This window comes from Coffea arabica, chromosome 1c, assembly GCF_036785885.1.
Source record: "Coffea arabica cultivar ET-39 chromosome 1c, Coffea Arabica ET-39 HiFi, whole genome shotgun sequence".
In the NCBI taxonomy this organism is placed as follows: domain Eukaryota; kingdom Viridiplantae; phylum Streptophyta; class Magnoliopsida; order Gentianales; family Rubiaceae; genus Coffea; species Coffea arabica.
The window spans coordinates 619,520-641,284 of record NC_092310.1 but is presented as its reverse complement, the minus strand read 5'-3'; the positions used below and the strand labels follow the sequence as shown (position 1 = coordinate 641,284).

The 21,765-nt window shown below is 37.9% G+C and overlaps 1 protein-coding gene and 1 non-coding gene across 3 annotated transcripts; both read left to right on the top strand.

The window, feature by feature from the left end:
• The first annotated feature begins 7,786 nt into the window (after nt 1–7,786).
• LOC113733721 (butanoate--CoA ligase AAE1-like) lies at nt 7,787–20,894 on the top strand. Of its 2 annotated transcripts, XM_072057282.1 has the most exons (3): nt 7,787–8,142; nt 19,152–19,284; nt 19,543–20,894. In XM_072057282.1, exons 1-3 carry the CDS (start codon nt 7,945–7,947, stop codon nt 20,595–20,597), a joined length of 1,386 nt encoding a protein of 461 aa, XP_071913383.1. In that variant the 5' UTR covers nt 7,787–7,944; the 3' UTR covers nt 20,598–20,894. The 2 variants fall into 2 exon arrangements, with proteins under 2 accessions (XP_071913383.1, XP_071912975.1); XM_072056874.1 differs by having other exon boundaries at nt 7,789–8,142; nt 19,152–20,894.
• On the top strand, nt 15,781–15,887 carry LOC113743951 (small nucleolar RNA R71). The gene has a single exon (XR_003461243.1). It is a non-coding gene; the product is annotated as a small nucleolar RNA R71 (small nucleolar RNA).
• Nucleotides 20,895–21,765: the final 871 nt, after the last annotated feature.

Genomic DNA, 21,765 nt, shown 5'->3' with positions numbered 1-21,765 from the left:
TTTGATATATATGAAGGAAAAAGGTGATAGAGAAATGTGATCACGGAAAACGACAATATTTTCCGACTGAAACAAGCAATCCAAGCAAGGCCTTGCATTCACACATCGACCACTTCAGTCCGCTGCGCGGACCAATCATATATATATATATATATAATAAAGTCGTATCCTCATACTTATCCCTTCATATTTTCTCTTTTCTACGTGGCTTAACGAGACGGCAAGTAGTTTCCTACGTGGCTTGCTCCTTTTTTGATTGGATATATATCAATTCTTATTTCCTATAAAAATTCTTAATATTATATGATTCTTATTTCCTACCCAAAAAAGGAACTGGAAAGTAATGCGATATAAATAAAAGAGACATAAATCTCCTCTATTAGATATATAGGAATAAATGATAATATATTTTTTTATAGTATCCTATTCTTTTTTTTTTTAACAGCTTCATCATAGATCCTTTTTATTTTAAGATAATATACCTATATATAGAACAACATACAAACAATCTAGACATGAAAATTAAAGAAAGTTAGCCCAAGAAAATTTTTACAAGACTCACAGTCCCCATGTATAATTGATGTACAAAGAGAAATGGCACTTTATCTGATTGAAAAATTCTGGAAAAGTCCATAAAAAAAAATGGAGCGTCATCAACCAAAGAAATAAAATCTCATTATCATAGCTAAAGAAAGATGAGATAAAACATTAGATATTTGTTGAAGTTTTTGCACCCCGAAGGCCCCTACCCGACCCTCCGTCCGTAGTGTCCTCCAATCCAAGAGAAAGGCCTCCGTCTATAGTGTCCTCCGTCCGTCCTTTTTTTTAATATATTTTTGCTAATAATTCCTTAATCACAATGCATCTCTGCCTAGATGGTGGGAAGTATTTCGTGTGTGGACCCACATCATAGGAGTTCATGCACTTAAAGGACTCGATATAGTGGAGGTGGTCTTTTAAAGTCGGTAAAACCTATCTTGATAATGCATTTGTAAATTTATTACATACAGGTTTATATACGTGCATAGTACGGGTCACATAAGGTCTTATTTCCTACCCAAAGTTATTTGGATGATTATGGTTTTATTTCCTATAAGAATTCTTAATATTATACGATTCTTATTTCCTACCCAAAGTTACGTACTTTAAGCAACTTAAATTAAGATAAACATACTTTTAATGTTCTTATCAATATCTCTTTGTATTCTTATCAATTTTTATTTCCTATGCCTACACTACATATAGCCTATAATATATTGATTTCAAGCATCAAATTCATGGTTAGGTATTTCCAGTGCAAACGGTTGGCATATTAAAGTATCGATTTTGGGTTTCCACTTCTCTTGATTATCAGGTACATCTTCTTTCAATATATATATATATATATATATATATTAAAAAGGCATGTTGATCTTCAATTGTAAGAGCTTAGTAACATATCTTGAATTTTATTTTTTTTGTTTTATTTTCTATTTGTTTTGTATGAATACATAGAATTTAAACAAGTGCTTTCATCGTTATTTTTGTAGGATTTTTTCTAACATGTTTGTTAATTGATTTTGGTGATCATATACTACGATGTTTGTTAATTTGCCTTCAGAAAAAACAACAAAAAACAAAAGGTACTAGAAAGTAATGCGATATAAATATCTCTATTAGATATATCTGCAAATTCATTATTTAATTAAAAGACTCTGGCCATTTACTTAAATATAATCTTTACGTATTGTTATACACAAACTTGAATGCGATAAATCATTTATTTTTTTTATACTTAGTTATCCTACTTTGCTATCATGCATTAATAATAGAAAATCAATAAATGCTGATTTGCACGGACAAATCGAGGAGAATGTTCAAACAGAAAAAAAACAAAAACAAGTTTCTGAATATTAGAATATTATTTGATACTATTTACTGCACTTTTTATTTATTTTCAAGTTTTTGAATGTTATGGTATTGTTGAATGTTATTTTTTCTATTTTTAAATTATTATTCACTGAATTAGATATTCAAATTTATATTATAAGAATACTTTACATTACAATGCGCACATAGTATTATATTTAAGACAAGTTATAATAGATTATACATTAAATATGTATTTTATATCGATATTTTTATAAATTGACTAAAGTTTATTATTTTTCAATGATTCCCGTTCAACGAACGGGTACAAAACTAGTTACTTATAATATTGCTGAAAAAAAAATAGAAAGAGTAGTGCTCTGACAATTCCAAAGAGTAGTACTTTATAGTTGAAAGCAGAACTCCAAGCTAACAGAGCTGAGACTGGAAAAATGTGAAGCATTTATCAATTAGTATCATGGACAAAGAGAAACAAGTAACGAAATTTTTTTAAGAAAATCGCAATCCAAATGCAAATGACGTTTTCTCTACTTCAAATATATGTGTTTTGAGCTAATATATAAATCATTTACACATTTTTTTTATTTTTTTAATTTAGACGTCCAAATCGATGGTTTGACAACTAAAAAGATACAACATGCTAAAATTTATATATATAATTGTTTGTATTATTTTTAAGTTAGTGCAAAAGGTATTCTCCTGGTTATGAATTATTGCAAGTTATTTTTAAGAGTAGTGTAAATGACTCATAATTTTAAGTAATTTAACATTTTTTGTCCGAACAAATGATACAAAAATTATTAAAGAGTTTTTTTGATCTTGTTACCAACTCTTAGATTTTCATTAAAGAACTACATCAATCAATTTACAAAAGATAAGCAACAAATTTGGTGTGTTATGACAATTAAAAAATCGCAAGAAAGGACAAATTTGGAATGAAATTGTACTCTCTCTCTCTCTCTCAAAATGAGTTTTTTAATATTATATTTTGAAATGGATTTCAAATGTTACAAAACGCTTAAAACAAGAGAGCCAAATGAGATTTTTTAAAGTTTGAGGGCACTGAGTGAAATTGTCAGGTTTCTGAAATTATCCTTTTTAATTTGCTGATTTTTTTTTTTTGGTAAGTATTGCGAAACTAGTTGGAATGTTAAAAATGATTTCTACCTTCGTTTGGAACGATGTCGTCTGGGCATTTTTGTCTCAATGGGTCATTCCACAAAGTTGTTGAATAGCCATGGATTGACATTTCAATGAGCCCACAAGGGACCAATTCAGTAACTTCTAGCAGTTGGAGGTATAATTATGCAATTTATTGCTGCTACTCAACTCTAAATTCGTATAACTCTTTTATTTTGTGAAACAAAAGGTCACATAGATATAGTGGGGGAAGAGGGATTTGGCACCTAATGCAACCACATTACTTGAAACCTGTAAAAAACACACTGACCTATCTATCACGAAGCTTTTGAGTGTTTGGAGCATTATAGCATCTATAATAAGCAAAGAATCCAATTTTCTCCTTGTTACATTGCTAATAGTTGATATGCGTTGCATTAGGTGCATATCTTCCAGTCTGTATTGCTTAGTGATCCGCTTCAATTTAAGATGTCACTATGAAATTGCAGGGTTTGGGGTAGCTATGGTTAGCAATAGGTGCGGTTAGTGCGGTTGTTTTACTTTTTTTTTTTTTTAATGATTTGATGTACATTCACACAACTTTGATGTATTTTATATCATCTATTTTTTACTATATTAAAAAGTCTTGGCATTGTAAGTTGCATGCACTTTTTGATCTTAGTTTTGTTGTGCCCATATTATCTCTATCTTTCAATTAGAATTATTGCATTATAATTGTAGTAGTAATTAAAAATATGAAACATTCCAAATAACTAAATCTCAATAAAAAGGGTAATTAAAATGAAAAACTCCATATTAAAACTATTTAGTGACCCTTACACTTCATCTCCAATCCTTATGTGTGTTAAAGTTTCTTAGCCAAAATAATTTCTTATTCGAAATAGTGTGACCGATTGCATTAGCTATAATTTAAGATTGTAAAAAATATTTGTATCAAAAAAATAGATGCTCTTGAAGCAAAAGAGAAATATATAAGAAGAAAAGAGTCCATACTCATTTGGAGAATCTTGCTATGAATATCACAAGACAGATGTATAATTATGGGCTTTTTATTAGTGTGAAGAAATATTGAAAGAAAGAACACGTAAAAGGATCCAATTATTTCTATCAATTGAATGTCCATTGGCAATTAAATTACACAGTCTAAGATAATTAAGCAGTATAAATCATTTACATTCTTTACTAAACTCAATAATACTTAGAAAAAAAATGTAAACAATCCAAATTCAATAATGCACCTCACATTATTCAATTCAAATTCACAAAAGAAAAAATTGAAAAGTTGAGCTAAAAGATATAAAGCAGAGTAATTAAATGTTCATGCGAGGTTGGGCATAAGCATAGCTCATATATTTTATTCTTAAATAATTAATTCATTCTAATTGTACAATTCCATTTTGTTTGTCTTACCAAGGAAAAATAACATTCAAAATGTTATGGCAAATAGCATTCAAAATATTGATACAAATTTTTTTCATTTTTTAAATTTGTTGATTTCATTAGAAACTTAACTATGGGTTTTATTTTTAAGTGAAAAAAAGGCGGATCTAGATTCTGGCTGGTAAATGAACTTTCCAAGGGTAAAAGAAGGGATGAGTTTGGTGAAAATAATTAGAATGACAAAATCTAACAAGCCAATTTATTTACTCTGATACACTTCCAGAAATTGATTTTACAATTTTAGTCCTTACTTTGCTAATAATTACAAATTTTATTTACTAGGCTCACGCTTGACATGTATACATGCATTTCCGGTTTAACAACATCTTTTGTACAAAATTAAAAAATATTATTATGATTTAATGGTAAAAATATTGTGAGTACACAACATAACCATATTAAGAATTGTTGAATCCATAAATTACCAAAAAGCTCAAAATAAATTCAAAAATCAATGGATCAAAGAGTTCGTATTTACATAGTCTTTGTAACAATAATTGATTAAAGAAATAGAAAATAGAAAATATTCTATTATCATGTAAACAATCAAATTTCACAAAAAAAAAGTTTATATATAAGAGATGTTATGTTTATATTTAGGTTAATATAATTACATGCAAAGTACGTGAACTATTACTAGCACAATAAAAAGTTACATAAATGTACATCAAATCATGAAATACATCAAAATTATGTAAGTGTACACTAAATCATTAAAAAAGTAAAACAGCCGCACCTATTGCTAATTGTAGCTGCCCCATTCCCGAAATTGCTAACCCTATGGAATTGTGCATTTGTGGTCAATTTTGGTTTCTCGGTGACCATTTACGCCAGAGTTTGTGAAAACTTACGCTACAAATAGGTCTAATCTTGAATCTTGATATCTGAATTCCAGGTGTTTTTTCAAGTTTCATAGTATCTTGGAAGCATCTCGGGAAGCAAGCGTTTTGATATAGAACATTTTCAGTGCCTAGAAGGTCTTCTAGGAACTTGAGAGCTATTTATGAACCCCTTATTCAAGCTCATTTTGGGGATGCTATTATCAACAATTTGTTCAGCAAATTCTCCGCCAAAATCTCACAATATCATGGAAAGATCAAGGACTCGTCCATCAACAATTTGGTTGTTTCCCTTTCTAAAATATGAAAGAGGAAGAACATGTATACTATCTAATGTTATATTCAAATTAAGGAATATTGTTCCTTGCCTTATATCGCCTTATATTCACTTATTTTGTAATCTTTGCACACCGGAAGTCTAATGCTTGAAGAATAATGTTCTTGAATTCATACGAGCACTCTACTAAATTTCATTAATAATCTATGGTTCAAATAATATTTACCTATGAATTGTCCTACAAGGCCTGTGGAAGCTGAATTTTCTTCTTGTGAGGGATATCAATTAATTGGGTAGTCGTGTTACACCTTTTTTTCATTTCAATCGCTAATATCTAACTCTATTCCTACTCTTATCGTTAAGCTATTTTATATTAAGAGAATACTCAAGTGGACTATAGGAGGTAGGGACAGAAACTAACTTCTAAATTAAAGAGTCCCACTACCATTTTAAAAGGGTTTGAATTCTTAACCTATTGTCAGAATTACATATTTGTTTATTGCTTTGTGGCCAAATCACCTAAGAGGATTTGGTTTGCACACGATTTTTTTCGATGGGCATTTATTGTTAAAACTATCAGTTAGTATTATGCAAGTGCAGTTGTTCCCGTGTAGGGAATAAAATCACACACAAAATACAATTACATCTCAGCTTTAGTATACAAATTTGTTGACCGTATAGTTTTGCGCAAAGGGAATGCTTCAGGCTTTATCATCCACTTCCTTCTACGTATCAATAAACAACGTACCAGTTTTTAATGACAGAATGTCAATAGGTTTTGCACCCTAAACAAAAGCGTGTCAAGGTAGTGTAGGAAATACTCTAAGATGATCGTTCAAGTCAAATCACTTTATCTCCTCCTTCTTGGGTCTCAATTATTGTCACAATAAACCAAATCGCCAGCACAAATGCACCTACGTAGCCAAGTTTAATCTAACTATTCGCGAGTTTTTGGTCAAAATTTAAGCTCGATTTCAAGCAGATCGAATAGTTTGAGAAGTTCAAACTCTATATGTGAGATTCAAAAGTTCATTAAGAATAATCGAACTCAATACTTGTTCAAGTATAACAATACATCTTAACTTGTATTCTTATATTTACTGCTATGTAAAGCATCTATCTTTTTTTTTTTTTTTTTATTTAAAAGTGTATAAAGTATCACTTCATATTACTTAAATCCAATTGAACTCAATTTGTCAAAATTTGAGCTTTGAGTTCAAGTTTTAAAAGCTTGATTGACGAGTTCAAACTCAAACATTTTAAATTAGCTCGAGTTTAAGTGATACACTGTTCAAACACGGCTCTTCTGATGGTTTGGTCATTGTCAGTGCACCATCACTATTGCTGCCAATCTGCGGGAGCAAAATCCAAATGATCGATAGGCAGAGACCCGCACAACCAGCTTGGGGTAGGGTGGATGCTCAGAGAAAGAAGTACTGGATCGTCTGTGCTGGACAACTTGGTGGCGATACAACTGGCTCTGTGTAAGCTAAAGGAACGGGACTTGCAAAACATACAGGTTCATATTTCATGCAACCACATTTTAAAGATGATACGCTGCCAAAGTCCAAGCAACTTTCTTATAGCAGGCCATCTCGAGTGCATCACTTATCTCAGCTTAATGTTTAGGACATGCTCATTTGTTTGCCTGCCTAGTAATGTTAGTACTAATACACTCAGTTATGAACTGAGTAAGCAAGCAACGCACATCTATTTTGATGAGGAGTTCGTTCATCCTCGGTGTCTCAGTACACCTTTGTAAACCAGAACTTGAGCCCTTGCTCATATATTGTATTTTCTCTATTCGTAGAAATAAATTAATCTATCGTTTCTGAAAAAAAAAAAAGAGACCCGCACAACCACTGGGCCAATGGCTCAGTGGCCACCAGGGAGGGACTTCAGTCCCTCTTTGGGCTGTTGGTGAGGGTTCAAACCTCATCAACAGCGAAAAAAATCTAAAGGTTGTGCCATAGTACTCCCTTGGTCTAGTTGGGTCTGTATATCCACTAGCCTCTACAACTGCTTCCTTAGGCTCCCCTTCCCCTAGATTAGGATAGAGTAGGTTATACAAAGATAGGCAGAGACCCGCACGCAGTCTCACCAATAGGCCAAAAAGGCAAAAACACAGATAAAACTAGAAATTAATCATGTGAAAAAGCAAATAAATCTGCTGACAAACAATGAAGCTGAGTCAACAAAGGCCTCATTCGGTAAATTCACACCCCACGCAAGGAAAGGTCCATTTATTTGTAGCAGACTTCAACGATACTGCACAATCCATCGCCCAAGTTTCAACCGGAAAACAACCTCTCTTATCTACTTTCCCGTTGATAGTAGAAGCGCTCTTTTGGATTTTCAGATAAAAGGATAGAATCATCAATGGAGGGTACTGTCAAATGCTCAGCAAATTATGTACCTCTGACGCCCATAAATTTCTTGGAGCGTTCGGCAATTGTATACAGAGACAGGATTTCAGTAGTGCATGGCGATTTAAAGTTCACTTGGGCAGAAACTCGTGACAGATGCGCCAGACTCGCTTCTGCTCTTCACTCCCTCGGAATCTCCCGTCATGATGTTGTAAGTTCCCATTTAATCCTTGAATTTTCTGGGCTTTCTTTGTTATTCACAATTTACCTGCATTTTCTTCTTGTCCAGTTCGTTTTGTTTTCTTTAATTTCTATGCTTCAATTTGTTCTGTAATTAAAAGTCCTTCAATTTGTTCTGTTGTTGGTTAATTATCACGATTGAATCTTTTTTTTTTTTTTGGGATTGTAATTTTCTTCTGATTACTTGGTTGTTGGGAGCTAGTTGGAATGTTAAAAATGATTTCTGCCTTTGTTTGGAATGATATCATCTGGGTATTTTTTGTCTCTATCAATCATTGCACGGGTTGTTGAATAGACATGCATTGACATCATTACTATAGATTGATTCCATTTCAATGAGCCGACAAGGGACCAACTGCCCCTTATATATATTTTTTTGGTGGGTCATTTTCATGCCTCAATTCAGTGACTTTGTAGTAGTCGGAGGTTTAATTATGCAATTTATTGCTGTTACCCAACTCTAAATTCTTTCAACCTTTTTCTTTTTTATTTTGTTAAAAAAAAAAAAGAAAGGTCGCATGGATATGGTGGGGGAAGGGGAATTTGGCACCTAATGGAACCAGATTACTTGAAACCTGTAAAAGACATGCTAACCTATCAAGAAGCTTTTGAGTGTCTGGAGCATTATAGTAAAGATATCACTATGAAATTGCTAACTTATGGAATTGTGCATTTGAGGGTCAATTTTGGTTTCTCAGCAGCCATTTACGACAGAGTTTGTCGAAAACTACTTTCCTAGCAAGTACGCTACAAAAATGTTGACCTTTTGTATTTGAATAGGTCTAATCTTGATATCTGAATTTCAGGTGCTTTTTCAAGTTTGAATGTAGCTTCAAGCATGACAGGTGTCGAACCTGTGCAATAATAAATATAGAATCTAGCTACCACTAAAAGCAGCCAATAATTAATCTTAGGTACTGGAGCAGGGACTCTAGGTGTGCAATGGGTTACTTGATTCACCATGTTCCCGAAGAGTTTGCTTAATCCGATATACCAGAATCAATTAGTTGACAAAGATTACTAAATAGTAGACAGTGGCAAGTAGGATCGTCTCCTCAGGGACTGGAGATATTCGTCTCTTTTAAATTTCAATTGGTAAGGGGGGATTTCACTGGAGTAAAACTAAAAAAACAATTAAACAATTCAACTAAGAATAAATAAATAACTAGCACAAGTAAAGCAGGAATTAAATCAAGAATAAATAAATTCTAGCCAAAGATACAACTACTCAGGCACAGTCCATTTATCCGATCATTGATGCAAGAGAGGTTCACTTAATTTATAAATAGGCTAGTTATAGCCATCGATGAACTCTAATGACCAATTTTTCCTTAATTTATAGATGACCAAGGTACGACCATTGATCACCCCTAACCAGAGAAGTACTCCTAGATACGACCGTAGGAATTAATTTTCCAATTGCATTAATAACCAGAAAAACCTAGCCCTAATCAATAACACGCTACGAGGGTTATTTAAATTAGATCGCACGTTCCCCTAATGTGTAAACACACCAGTTGCCACTAATATTAATCAATCAAACAATTACGGATTTAATTGACTAAATTGGCACGAGATTAATAAATCACATTGAACATCGGGCCCTTGACATCCAATTAATAAAATAATCCCATGAAAATTCAAGCAGACAACGTGCAAATATTAATAAATTAAGAAACGCGTGAAAACTAATTAGATCTCACAGATTTTCGGGACTGCGCCGTCGAGTTGACCCTTGACTAGATGGAAGACTTAGCCACGCCGCATAATTAAATCATCACACGAATTAATGGATTGCAAAGGCATAGCGTTTTTTACTAGAAAGCAAGGAATAAAAGATGTTTTTCTCGTTGGGAAATTTTGTCGAACACCTGGCGTGTGTCAGAGGCCAGTCAGAAGAAGGAAAAACTAAAGCTACCCTAAAAGACTAAAAACTAGAGATGTCCCTTTCCTCCCCTACGTTATCCCTATTTAACCAACAAAAGAAAGATGACTAAGGGCTATCTAGGTGGTCCCCACACATGTGGACAAAGCCTCCAAAGTAATTCTTGTTCCAAGTCTTTTTACGTAACTTTCTTTGAAGAGCCCAAATGACTCAATGCCTTTCACTAGCTTGTGGTCCCCACCAATTCAAGGGCCCAAGAATTGAACCCCTTAGAAGTCTCCATATTTTCCATAAAGTCCCTCCTTTTTGGTAATTTTTTGCTTCATTCCTGAAATTAAGTCCAGATACCAAATATGAGTAAATATCAGTAATTAACACAATATTTATCAGGGATAAAAGGGAAAATTAATAATAAAATTATTAACAAATTGTACCCTATCAATTCCCCTCACACCTGAATCATGCTTGCCCTCAAGCATGGGGAAAATTCAACTCAACAATGGCTAGCTTTCACATTATCATAGCCAGCTGTGCTTATACCCAAAATCAAGATCTAGTGACTAAGTGTCAAGACATATCTCTCCCGGTTAACTCCTAAGTTCATAGACCTGTCCAATTCATAGCTAATTCGCTTAGGGAATCCAAATATTAACTAGCAACAGTCAGTAATTAAGTCAACTGGCAACCGAAATCTCAACATTACGAACCAAGGATCGGCAGGCCAATATGATCATAAACTCACACATTGTCCACATCTGATTTTGTCTTTCTTTCTTTTTTTTTTCTTTTCCGTTTTCTTCTCTTTTTTTTTATTGCACGAATAAGGCTAAGTCCCAAGCTATTCAAGTCTTTTGACATGAACTCTGACATTTTTAGATGAAAGAGCCCAGTTACTCAACTTTTCACAGCTCCAGGACCACTTACTCATAGATATCGCCACTTTTTGACGCGAGAGCCGACACTTGTGGTGAAAACTCCCGGTTACTGGGTGGCGACACTAGCGGAGTATAGCCATACGTTATTCACCAATAAACACCAAAATATCAAGTAATTACTGATCATAGCCTGCGTCATGTCCCAAATATGGAGAACTAAGGTAAACAGGAGACCAATCTACACAACAATGCCAGCAAAATATTTATATTGCCTAAACAAGTCAGCCATAAATTGCACCAAGTCGTTAAACTCAAAATATTCACCAAGACAACATGCTCTTACTTGCCACTGTAACTCAACTCATAGTACAAACCACAACTAACAAGAAAAAGTGAGCTGCCAAAAATATTCACCAAGATAGAAGCAAGGGAAAGACACCCAAAAGGGATAAAGGAACAACACCTAAACAGAAAACAAGAGGAAAAATAATAAAGAAACGAGAACTGGGAATAACTAGCACCCAAACTGACCCCCCCACACTTAAGTCACACATTGCCCTCAATGTGAAAATACAATAGCAGAAAAAGGGGCGGGGCAACGGTACTTCTCTGAAGTCGTCAAGACAAGGGAGGGTTAGGCGGAAACTGAGGAGGGAACCCGACTTGCTGCATAAAAGCCGCTAGATTCTGCGCCATATTGTGCACGTTAACGTCCATGTGTTTCTACCGCATCTCAAGCCGCTCAACCGTGTTTCGGAGATGGTGCCATTCTTCGGTCATTGGGCCGGGAGGGGGTGGAGCGGAGGACGATGGGCCAGGCTTGCCGCCCTCAGTGGAAGCTCGGGCAAAAGATGACCGAGGGGGAGGGCGTAGCGGACCCGGGGGAACTACCTCCCAACCATTGGCGCCCTCCCGAACTAAGCCCATTTTCTCTAAGCACGGGATATCCAAAGGCTCCATTTGACAGGCTATATGCAAGTTATGGTTAGAAATATCAAGTACATGCAAATTAATAGCCAAGTGAATAATGTAAGACCCAAGAATCAAGGGGCGCTTCTTTTTAGGCAAAATGGACTTGAACTGAGAAGCGAGCCAACACCCAATGTTAACCTTAATATTGTTATGCATGCACCATATAAAGAAAAATTCAGGCTTAGACAGAATGCCCGAACTATCTCGCCTACTCGAGAAACTGTAAGCCAAAAAATGGTGGATATAGCGAGAGGCCGGGTCCTTCAGATAAGAACCCTTAGATAGACGAGGGTCATAGTTATCCCTGTCTACGGACATCTCATCCCAAATAAAGCGATAGCGGGAGAAAAACGGCTGGACATAGTCACAGGCACTCTCGGCATACTCCCTAGACTCAGCATAGGCATGATCAATGAAACCAAGGGCAAGGTTGAAGTCAGTTATGGAAAGGTGGAACTCCTGACCCATTAAACGGAAACGGATGACATCAGGGGTGGAAACTGTGTAACCAGTGGGAAGGTTGAATTCAAATGTGGCATAGAATTCCCTAACTAACTCAACAAAGGCTGGGAGGTCAGTAATACGAGAATAGGGGAGCCACCCTATGGCCTCAATCAAATCGTGGAAGGGGACGCTAATATTTAGAAGGCCCAAGGTGGCGGCGTCCCGATAACAATAAGGAATAATCCGTCGTTCACAAGCCGCTTCATAGCGCCGCTTGTCGGCTGCCCTGGTGAAGTCCAAATGACCCCCAAAATGTGCAGGGTCAGAGATATGGACGCCTCTTTGTCGCCCAAGACGAGCCCGCCTCCCAGAGGAGGAAGGATCGTGCGAGGGGTCAGAGGCGGGAATGGAATGCTGGGGTGGAGGGGGTTGAGGGGTCCTAGGGGTCCTAGACTTAGAAGAAGATCGAGACTTCACCATGGTGACCAACAGACAAATCAAACCAACCGAGTAGCAAATATAAGCGTCACGGGCGCCCCCAATAAGCAAATATAAGCGTCACGGGCGCCCCCAATAAGCAGATATAAGCGTCACGGGCGCCCCCAAATTTAACCAGCAATCGCAGCAATTCACCCACAATTGGACACCAAATATATGAATCAAACACACGTGGACCTAAAACCGGCGTCACTGTCCCTAAATGGACAGTCTATTACCCCAAAAAGGTTACTAAAATCAGCAATTAACCCAAAGAGCTAGCAAATCCAGCAACAGAAGTAATCGACTAAAAAATATATATATAGCGCCACAAAATTCCCTAGTAGTCAATGAAGCCCAAATCTGTCTAAAATTACCATAGAAATTACCCAAATCAACACCCCCTTCTATCCAACCAGAAATTCCAGTAATTGATACTAATAGGAGAAGGGTGTACAATACCTCCACCTGTCAATTGGGACAGGTGGTGACGCGCGGCTGTCTGCGAGGAGGAGGAGATGGCGCGCGGCCTGGCGTCGCAGCGAAGAGGGGGCAGCGAGGGCGTAGTCCTCTGGAGAGAGAGGGAGAGAGGCGCGTGAGGGCAGTGGTGGCGCTGGACAGCAGCGGCAGTGGAGGAGATGCGTGCGCAGGTGAAGCTGATTGAGAGGGCCGCGCGCGAGGGCGACTGGGCTGCGCGCGGAGCTTGGCGAGCTCGTGAGGTGGTGGCTGAGGTGGAGCGAGCTGGTGCAGGCGCGGCGCGCTGGTGGTAGCGGCAGGCGGCGCGCGGGCCTTGGCCACGAGCTGGCCACTTGCGGGCTGCAGACGGAGCTCAGGAGACACAAACACCGCGTGGGCACGCCAAGATTGGTCTTCGTCCTCTGATCTCAGGAGGCACAAACACCGCGTGGGCACGCCAAGATTGGCCTTCGTCCTCTGATCTCAGGAGACACCAACACCGCGTGGGCACGCCAAGATCTCACTTCCTGATTGCAGTGAAGGCAATATTAATACTGATACTACCCAACGAGGAAACGACAAAGTGAAAGAAATGAAACACTAAAAACAATAAAATCAATATTTGGGTTGCCTCCCAAAAGCGCCTTTCTTTAACGTCTTTGGCTAGACATTGAACACCACTCTTCAATCTGGGTGTAACTCAATTTTCCTGGAAATGGGTAGCCCTCCTCCAGGATCCAAATAGCCTTTAAGGGCAACCTCCTTTCTGAGTTTTCTACTCCTTTTCACCTCATACAGTGCTTTCATCCCCTTATACTTGTTCTCAATAAGTTTGAATTTATCCCTACAAGCAAACTCAGAAAATTCTTGCACAGAGGGATTAATAGCATGAATAGCAAACACAGGGTGAGAGTTAACAGGATGTTCTATTGTATCGAAAATATTAAAGTGGACTAGTTCTCCATCAAATTCCATGGACAATGTACCCTTATTAACGTCAATTTTTGTCTGTGCTGTGCTCAAAAAGGGTCTACCTAGTAGCAAAGGTGAGGGGTCAGGGGAATTATCATCATCCATGTCAAGTACATAAAAGTCAGCCGGGAATATCAATTCATTAACTTTAACCAGCACATCCTCGACCAACCCATCAGGGTATGCATTTGTTCTGTCAACAAATTGAATTATTATCTCGGTTTCTTTTAATGGACCGAGATTCAGAGAAGCATACATAGATTTTGGCATTACGTTGATCGATGCTCCTAAGTCCAGCAAGGTATTTCTAATCAGAGTATTACCTATCTTGCATGGGACAGTAAACCTACCTGGATCCCCACACTTTGGTGGTAGCTTTCTTTGGAGAACTGCTGACACATTCTCCCCAACAATGACTCTTTCATCTCCCCTCAGCCTCCTTCGATTGACACATAGGTCCCTCAGAAATTTTGTATACTTCGGCACTTGCTTGATGGCGTCTAGTAGGGGGATATTGATCTCTACCTTGCGAAACACCTCCAGGATCTCTTTCTCCTTGTCCTGCTTCTTCGATTTTTCCAACCTGCAAGGAAATGGAGGGGGATTAGTTTTAACTGTAATTATTGGGTCTGGAAGTACCTTTAGATCTGCACCATTGCTGTCCTCCCTCTCAAGTTCATTTTCAATCTTTTCCTCATCCTTATCCTTAGGGATCATAGGTTCAGGCCCCTGAATTTCCTTCCCGCTCCTTAAAGTCATTGCACTTACGTTCTTCAGGTTCAGTTCAGGTTGGGATGGCAATCTTCCATTTACTTGGGACTCCAAACGGTTGATTTTTGTGGCCATTTGACTTATTTGATTTCTTATTGCCTGCATTTCGGAGTCCGTCCTTTGCTGATTTTGCGTAATGGTTGCTTCCGTCCTTTGCTGATTTTGTGTAATGGTTGCCATCATCTGTTTCATCATCTCCTCCAAAGATGGACCAGAGCTTGGGGGCGGAGGTGGTCGGGGTTGGTATTGCTGCTGGTACCCTGGTTGTTTATTTGGTACGAAATTGGACTGCCTGTTCCCTCCATAACTGAGGTTGGGGTGGTCCCTCCAACCAGGATTGTAGGTGTTCGAATATGGGTCATATTGATTCCTTGGCGCGGGCGCGTAACCAGCCATGTTCACTTGCTCCACAGTTTCTTCCTGAATCATTGGGCACATGTCTGCAGAGTGACCTATACCAGTGCAAATCCCGCATACCCTGGCTTGTGATGCATTTCTCATAGCCAGTTGCCTAACAAACGCGGTCAACTCAGTTTGCTGCTGCTGCATAGAGGGTGTCTCTACCTCATTCACCCTGCGTATTGGAATATCCTTTCTCGTACCAAATTGTTGTGAATTTTCTGCCATCCCCTCTATTAGCTCCCGTGCTTCCTGAGGGGTTTTGTTCACCAGCGCCCCTCCACTTGCAGCATCAATTATGCTCCTGTCTCTGAAAAGGAGCCCCTCATAAAAATACTGTATGATCAACTGCTCACTTATTTGGTGTTGGGGGCACCTGTGCAACAAGTTCTTGAACCGTTCCCAATACTCATAGATTGACTCCCCTGGATGCTGCTTGATCCCACAAATTTCTTTCCTTAGACTTGCAGCCTTGGACGCAGGAAAATATTTATCCAAAATTTTTTTCTTCAATTGGTCCCACGTGGTGATGCTACCTGGTGACAGGTAGTACAGCCAGTCCTTCGCAGAATCTTTCAAGGAGAAGGGGAACGCCCTCATTTTTATCTGCTCTTCTGTGATTCCCGGGGGTTTCATACTATTGCACACGACATCAAACTCCTGCAGATGCTTATACGGCTCCTCACCTGGTAAGCCATGAAAAGAAGGTAAAAGATGAATTAGACCTGATTTCAATTCAAATGAAGTGTTATCACTCAAACTCGGGAAAGTAATGCATAAAGGCTGTTGAGTTAAATCAGGAGCAGCCAACTCCCTTAATGTTCGTGCATTAGCCATGGTGCCTTCCTCCTGGTCAGAGTCACTCGAAGTGTTACCAAACGAATCTGTTGGTTCAACTTCTGACTCGGGTCTCTGAGATGTAGCACTGGAGTGCTCTTCTCTGAGCTGTCTGGTTTCCTTTCTCGTTCTACGCGCGGTCTTCTCTATCTCAGGGTCAAAAATCAAATCACTTGTACGAGAAGATCGAGACATACACTAGAAGAAAACCAGAAAATTAGGACAAAAAATGAATTTAAAAAGAAACAAATAATAACGCCAGTCCCCGGCAACGGCGCCAAAAATTGACAGGTGCCGAACCTGTGCAATAATAAATATAGAACCTAACTACCACTAAAAGCAGCCAATAATTAATCCTAGGTACTGGAGCAGGGACTCTAGGTATGCAATGGGTTACTTGATTCACCATGTTCCCGAAGAGTTTGCTTAATCCGATATACCAGAATCAATTAGTTGACAAAGATTACTAAATAGTAGACAGTGGCAAGTAGGGTCGTCTCCTCAGGGACTGGAGATATTCGTCTCTTTTAAATTTCAATTGGTAAGGGGGGATTTCACTGGAGTAAAACTAAAAAAACAATTAAACAATTCAACTAAGAATAAATAAATAACTAGCACAAGTAAAGCAGGAATTAAATCAAGAATAAATAAATTCTAGCCAAGGATACAACTACTCAGGCACAGTCCATTTATCCGATCATTGATGCAAGAGAGGTTCACTTAATTTATAAATAGGCTAGTTATAGCCATCGATGAACTCTAATGACCAATTTTTCCTTAATTTATAGATGACCAAGGTACGACCATTGATCACCCCTAACCAGAGAAGTACTCCTAGATACGACCGTAGGAATTAATTTTCCAATTGCATTAATAACCAGAAAAACCTAGCCCTAATCAATAACACGCTACGAGGGTTATTTAAATTAGATCGCACGTTCCCCTAATGTGTAAATACACCAGTTGCCACTAATATTAATCAATCAAACAATTACGGATTTAATTGACTAAATTGGCACGAGATTAATAAATCACATTGAACATCGGGCCCTTGACATCCAATTAATAAAATAATCCCATGAAAATTCAAGCAGACAACGTGCAAATATTAATAAATTAAGGAACGCGTGAAAACTAATTAGATTTCACAGATTTTCGGGACTGCGCCGTCGAGTTGACCCTTGACTAGATGGAAGACTTAGCCACGCCGCATAATTAAATCATCACACGAATTAATGGATTGCAAAGGCATAGCGTTTTTTTACTAGAAAGCAAGGAATAAAAGATGTTTTTCCCGTTGGGGAATTTTGTCGAACACCTGGCGTGTGTCAGAAGCCAGTCAGAAGAAAGAAAAACTAAAGCTACCCTAAAAGACTAAAAACTAGAGATGTCCCTTTCCTCCCCTACGTTAGAGCAGATCCTCTGTCCAATATTTTGTGTCCAATTTCCTGTCCAATGTAAAACTACGTAGTTTCACTTATTATATCTGCTGATGTGACAACTAAAAATAGGTGGCTGTTTGACTGCCTTCTACTTCTTTTCTTTCTTCTTTTTTGGGTTTCCTTTGTTTACATAACTTTGTTACAATTCTCATTTTTTTAAAACAAAGTATTAAAGATTTCAAATACAAAAGAATATTTAAAAAAGATGGGAATTTGTTGTGTAAACAAAAGAAACCCAAAAAAGAAAAAAGAAAAAAAAGTATAAGGCAGCCAAACAGCCACCTATTTTTAGTTGTCACATCAGCAGATATAATAAGTGAAACTACGTAGTTTCACATTGGACAGGAAATTGGACACAAAATATTGGACAGAGGATCTGCTCTCTACGTTATCCCTATTTAACCAACAAAAGAAAGATGACTAAGGGCTATCTAGGTGGTCCCCACACATGTGGACAAAGCCTCCAAAGTACTTCTTGTTCCAAGTCTTTCTACGTAACTTTCTTTGAAGAGCCCAAATGACTCAATGCCTTTCATTAGCTTGTGGTCCCCACCAATTCAAGGGCCCAAGAATTGAAGCCCTTAGAAGTCTCCATATTTTTCATAAAATCCCTCCTTTTTGGTAGTTTTCTGCTTCATTCCTGAAATTAAGTCCAGATACCAAATATGAGTAAATATCAGCAATTAACACAATATTTATCAGGGATAAAAGGGAAAATTAATAATAAAATTACTAACAAATTGTACCCTATCAAAGCATCTCTGGTGCTAATATCTGTGTGCTTTAACCATTGGAATGTTTTGGCAAAGTTCTTTGAATCCTGCAGTCTAGCTATGTCTTGCTGTTCAGTTATGGTACAATGATGAGGTTCCTTTCTTGATAAGTATACCAGAAATTCCATCTGCTGGTTAATGATACTTCTGATAGAGGACTTGATGAGCTGGAAGTAATACTTCTGCTGGCTGAAAATATTTCTGCTGGTTTGTGATGAGGCTAAAAGTAAACGTTTTGATATAGAACATTGAGTGCCTAGAAGATCTTCTAAATCAAGTCTTGTCACATGCTTAAATTTGAAAGTAAGGTTGAGTTTCCTAAGATATAGGTACACTGAATTAGCTAGACCAGAGGGCTTGAGCTTTATGAAAAGTTTGAAACTTTGAATCCAACTTGTCCATGGCCTATTGAATGGACTCCTCCACATTTCTCCCTAAAATATTGTCAAGTTATACACAGAGCACACTAGAACTCGTCAAGTGTAGCTGAAAAACATGAACTACCTCAGAACCTTAAAACTTTTCTTTCCTTTCATAGATTTCCCTGTATTTCATGGATTACAAGTCAAACAGTTTGCGTGGATATGCAACAGAAGACTGTGTTCTCTTGTCTAAACCACCTGATGTGATGTGTCTCTTCTGATACCTTGTATTTAAGCTTTTGATTACATGTGTAGGTCGCTGTCCTGGCCCCAAATATTCCTGCAATCTACGAGCTGCACTTTGGAGTTCCAATGGCAGGAGCAGTTCTCTGTACTCTCAATATACGTCATGATTCAGCAATGGTGTCGACATTGCTAAAACACTCAGGTGCAAAAGTCATTTTTGTTGATTATCAGTTACTTCATATTGCAGAAGGGGCATTAGGAATTCTACTAAAGACAAGCAGCAAGACGCCTAAATTAGTTGTGATTCCTGACCAAGCTAGCTCATCTTCCAGGGTTAGTGACATGTATTTCAATAATGACAATTTAGAGTACGAATCTTTCTTGGCATCAGGAAGACCAGACTTTGAGGTTATAAGGCCACATGATAAGTGGGATCCTATTGCTTTGAATTACACTTCAGGTACAACATCAAGCCCCAAAGGTGTTGTCTACAGTCACAGAGGAGCCTACCTCAATTCTCTGGCTGCTGCTCTTTTAAACGAAATGCCATCCATGCCTGTTTATTTGTGGACTGTTCCAATGTTCCATTGCAATGGCTGGTGCCTTACTTGGGCCGTTGCAGCTCTAAGAAATGTAACTGCAAAAGGTATTTTTGAGTGCATAGCTAAGCACCAAGTGAGCCACATGGGTGGTGCACCTACAGTATTAAATATGATAATTAATGCACCGTCTGTTGATCGGAGACTGCTTCTAGGAAAAGTGATAGTGATGACAGGCGCTGCCCCCCCTCCTCCTCATGTACTTTTCAAGATGGAGGAGCTGGGATTCAATGTTACTCATTCCTATGGCTTGACCGAAACATATGGTCCTGGAACAGTTTGCACTTGGAAACCCGAGTGGAATTCACTACCACCTGATGCACAGGCCAAGGTCAAGGCTCGTCAAGGGTTGCACCACCTTGGCATGGAAGAACTCGATATTAAAGATCCAGAAACAATGCAAAGCATACCACCGGACACAAAAACAAGGGGTGAGGTGATGTTCAAAGGCAACACCGTCATGAATGGATACTTTAAGGATAGTAAAGCAACAGTTGATGCTTTTAAAGGTGGATGGTTTCGAAGTGGGGACGTGGGGGTGAGACACCCTGATGGATACATAGAATTAAAAGATCGATCCAAAGACATTATCATCTCAGGAGGGGAGAATATTAGCTCGATTGAGGTGGAATCTGTGATTTATAGCCATCCCGCAGTTCTGGAAGCTGCAGTTGTTGGAAGACCAGATGATTATTGGGGTGAAACACCTTGTGCATTTGTCAAATTGAAGGATGATTGTAATGCAAATGCAGATGAAATTATCAAGTATTGCCGTGATCATTTGCCACATTATATGGCTCCACGAACTGTTGTTTTTAGGGAATTGCCAAAAACTTCAACAGGAAAAATACAAAAATTTGTTCTCCGCCAGAAAGCCAAAGACATGGGAAGTCTTTCAAGGACCAGCAGATTATAGCATTTCCGTCATCTGCAAACTAACAATGTAAACTTCCACCACCTGGTTCTGTTTTTAAGACTGTTGTCACATCACAATTGATCCCTCACCAAGAACTTGATCCTGTTGGCTTTTTGGAGTGAAGGTGGAATATTGAGGATTTGATCCGGTACAAGGAAGTGAAAGGCATTTAATATCTTCTTAATCTATTCCAAGGCGAGATTATAATGAGTTAAATGTCAAGACTTGAGTTGTATTTGATCAACCATATAATGTGCTTTAGTTTAATATGAGATCAGCATTCCATCAGAGGAGAAATTTACGACTGTATTAAGGCAAACTTGTCTAACATAGTTTTGATGCAAGCTTGGGGCATATTAAAGGATTAAATTCGTCAATCAGTCTGAATGAACAAATCTTGTTTATTCTTTGACAACATCTACTACGAAGACTTCAACTAAAAAGTGTAAGTGTTAAAATGAAGTTGTCTCAGGTAATTTAAGATTATAGACTTGCTGCAGCAGCTTTACCAATGATTTGCTAGTCAGTAAATCAAGAATCGAGGAGACAATGGTCCAATCACGTCTCAAAGGACTTCAGCTTGTGTGAATTACAAATGACCTAAAACATATAGGAGACTCTTTCAGTTTTACAAGTAGTTATTGAACAAACGTGCAGCTCTCTTCACATTTTCCAGCTAGTTTAGTCGCATATCATGACACAGCAGACAAATATCTGTTTTCTAAATTGATTACCAGTTTTGACAGAAGTTCATAGATATGGGAACCGCTTAACTACAGAAACTGTTCAGCAACTGGAACATAACATATATCCTTGTTGAATAACTCAAAAGATGAAGGGTACAGGAGTATCAAGTTTCATCTATCAAACAACAAAACAAGGCTAACAATTTCATTAGGTTGCGAAATCTTTTAGCTTTTGATTTGAGTGGTTTATATTTCAACTGCTGGAATGCTATTCCTCTGTTGATTGTTGCTCTCTTTTTCTGCTTGCAGTTCCATATTCTAGTATTGCATACGTTCAATGGTATGTTCAGATATGTACCACTTTGTTCTGTAGTTCAAGTTTTTGCCTCTCTATTTCATTCTGAGCCTCCCATTTCTCCAATTCTTTCTTACGCTCAATCAGCTTTTGTTTCCATGCCTCTAGCTGCATCCTCTGAAGATAC

What these genes read in the sequence shown, in the direction of transcription:
- LOC113733721 (XM_072056874.1), top strand. Translation starts at nt 7,945, where the DNA reads ATGGAGGGTACTGTCAAATGCTCAGCAAATTATGTACCTCTGACGCCC. An exon ending in GAATCTCCCGTCATGATGTT is followed by an intron (nt 8,143 to 19,151) that starts GTAAGTTCCCAT and finishes TTACATGTGTAG; the next exon opens with GTCGCTGTCCTGGCCCCAAA.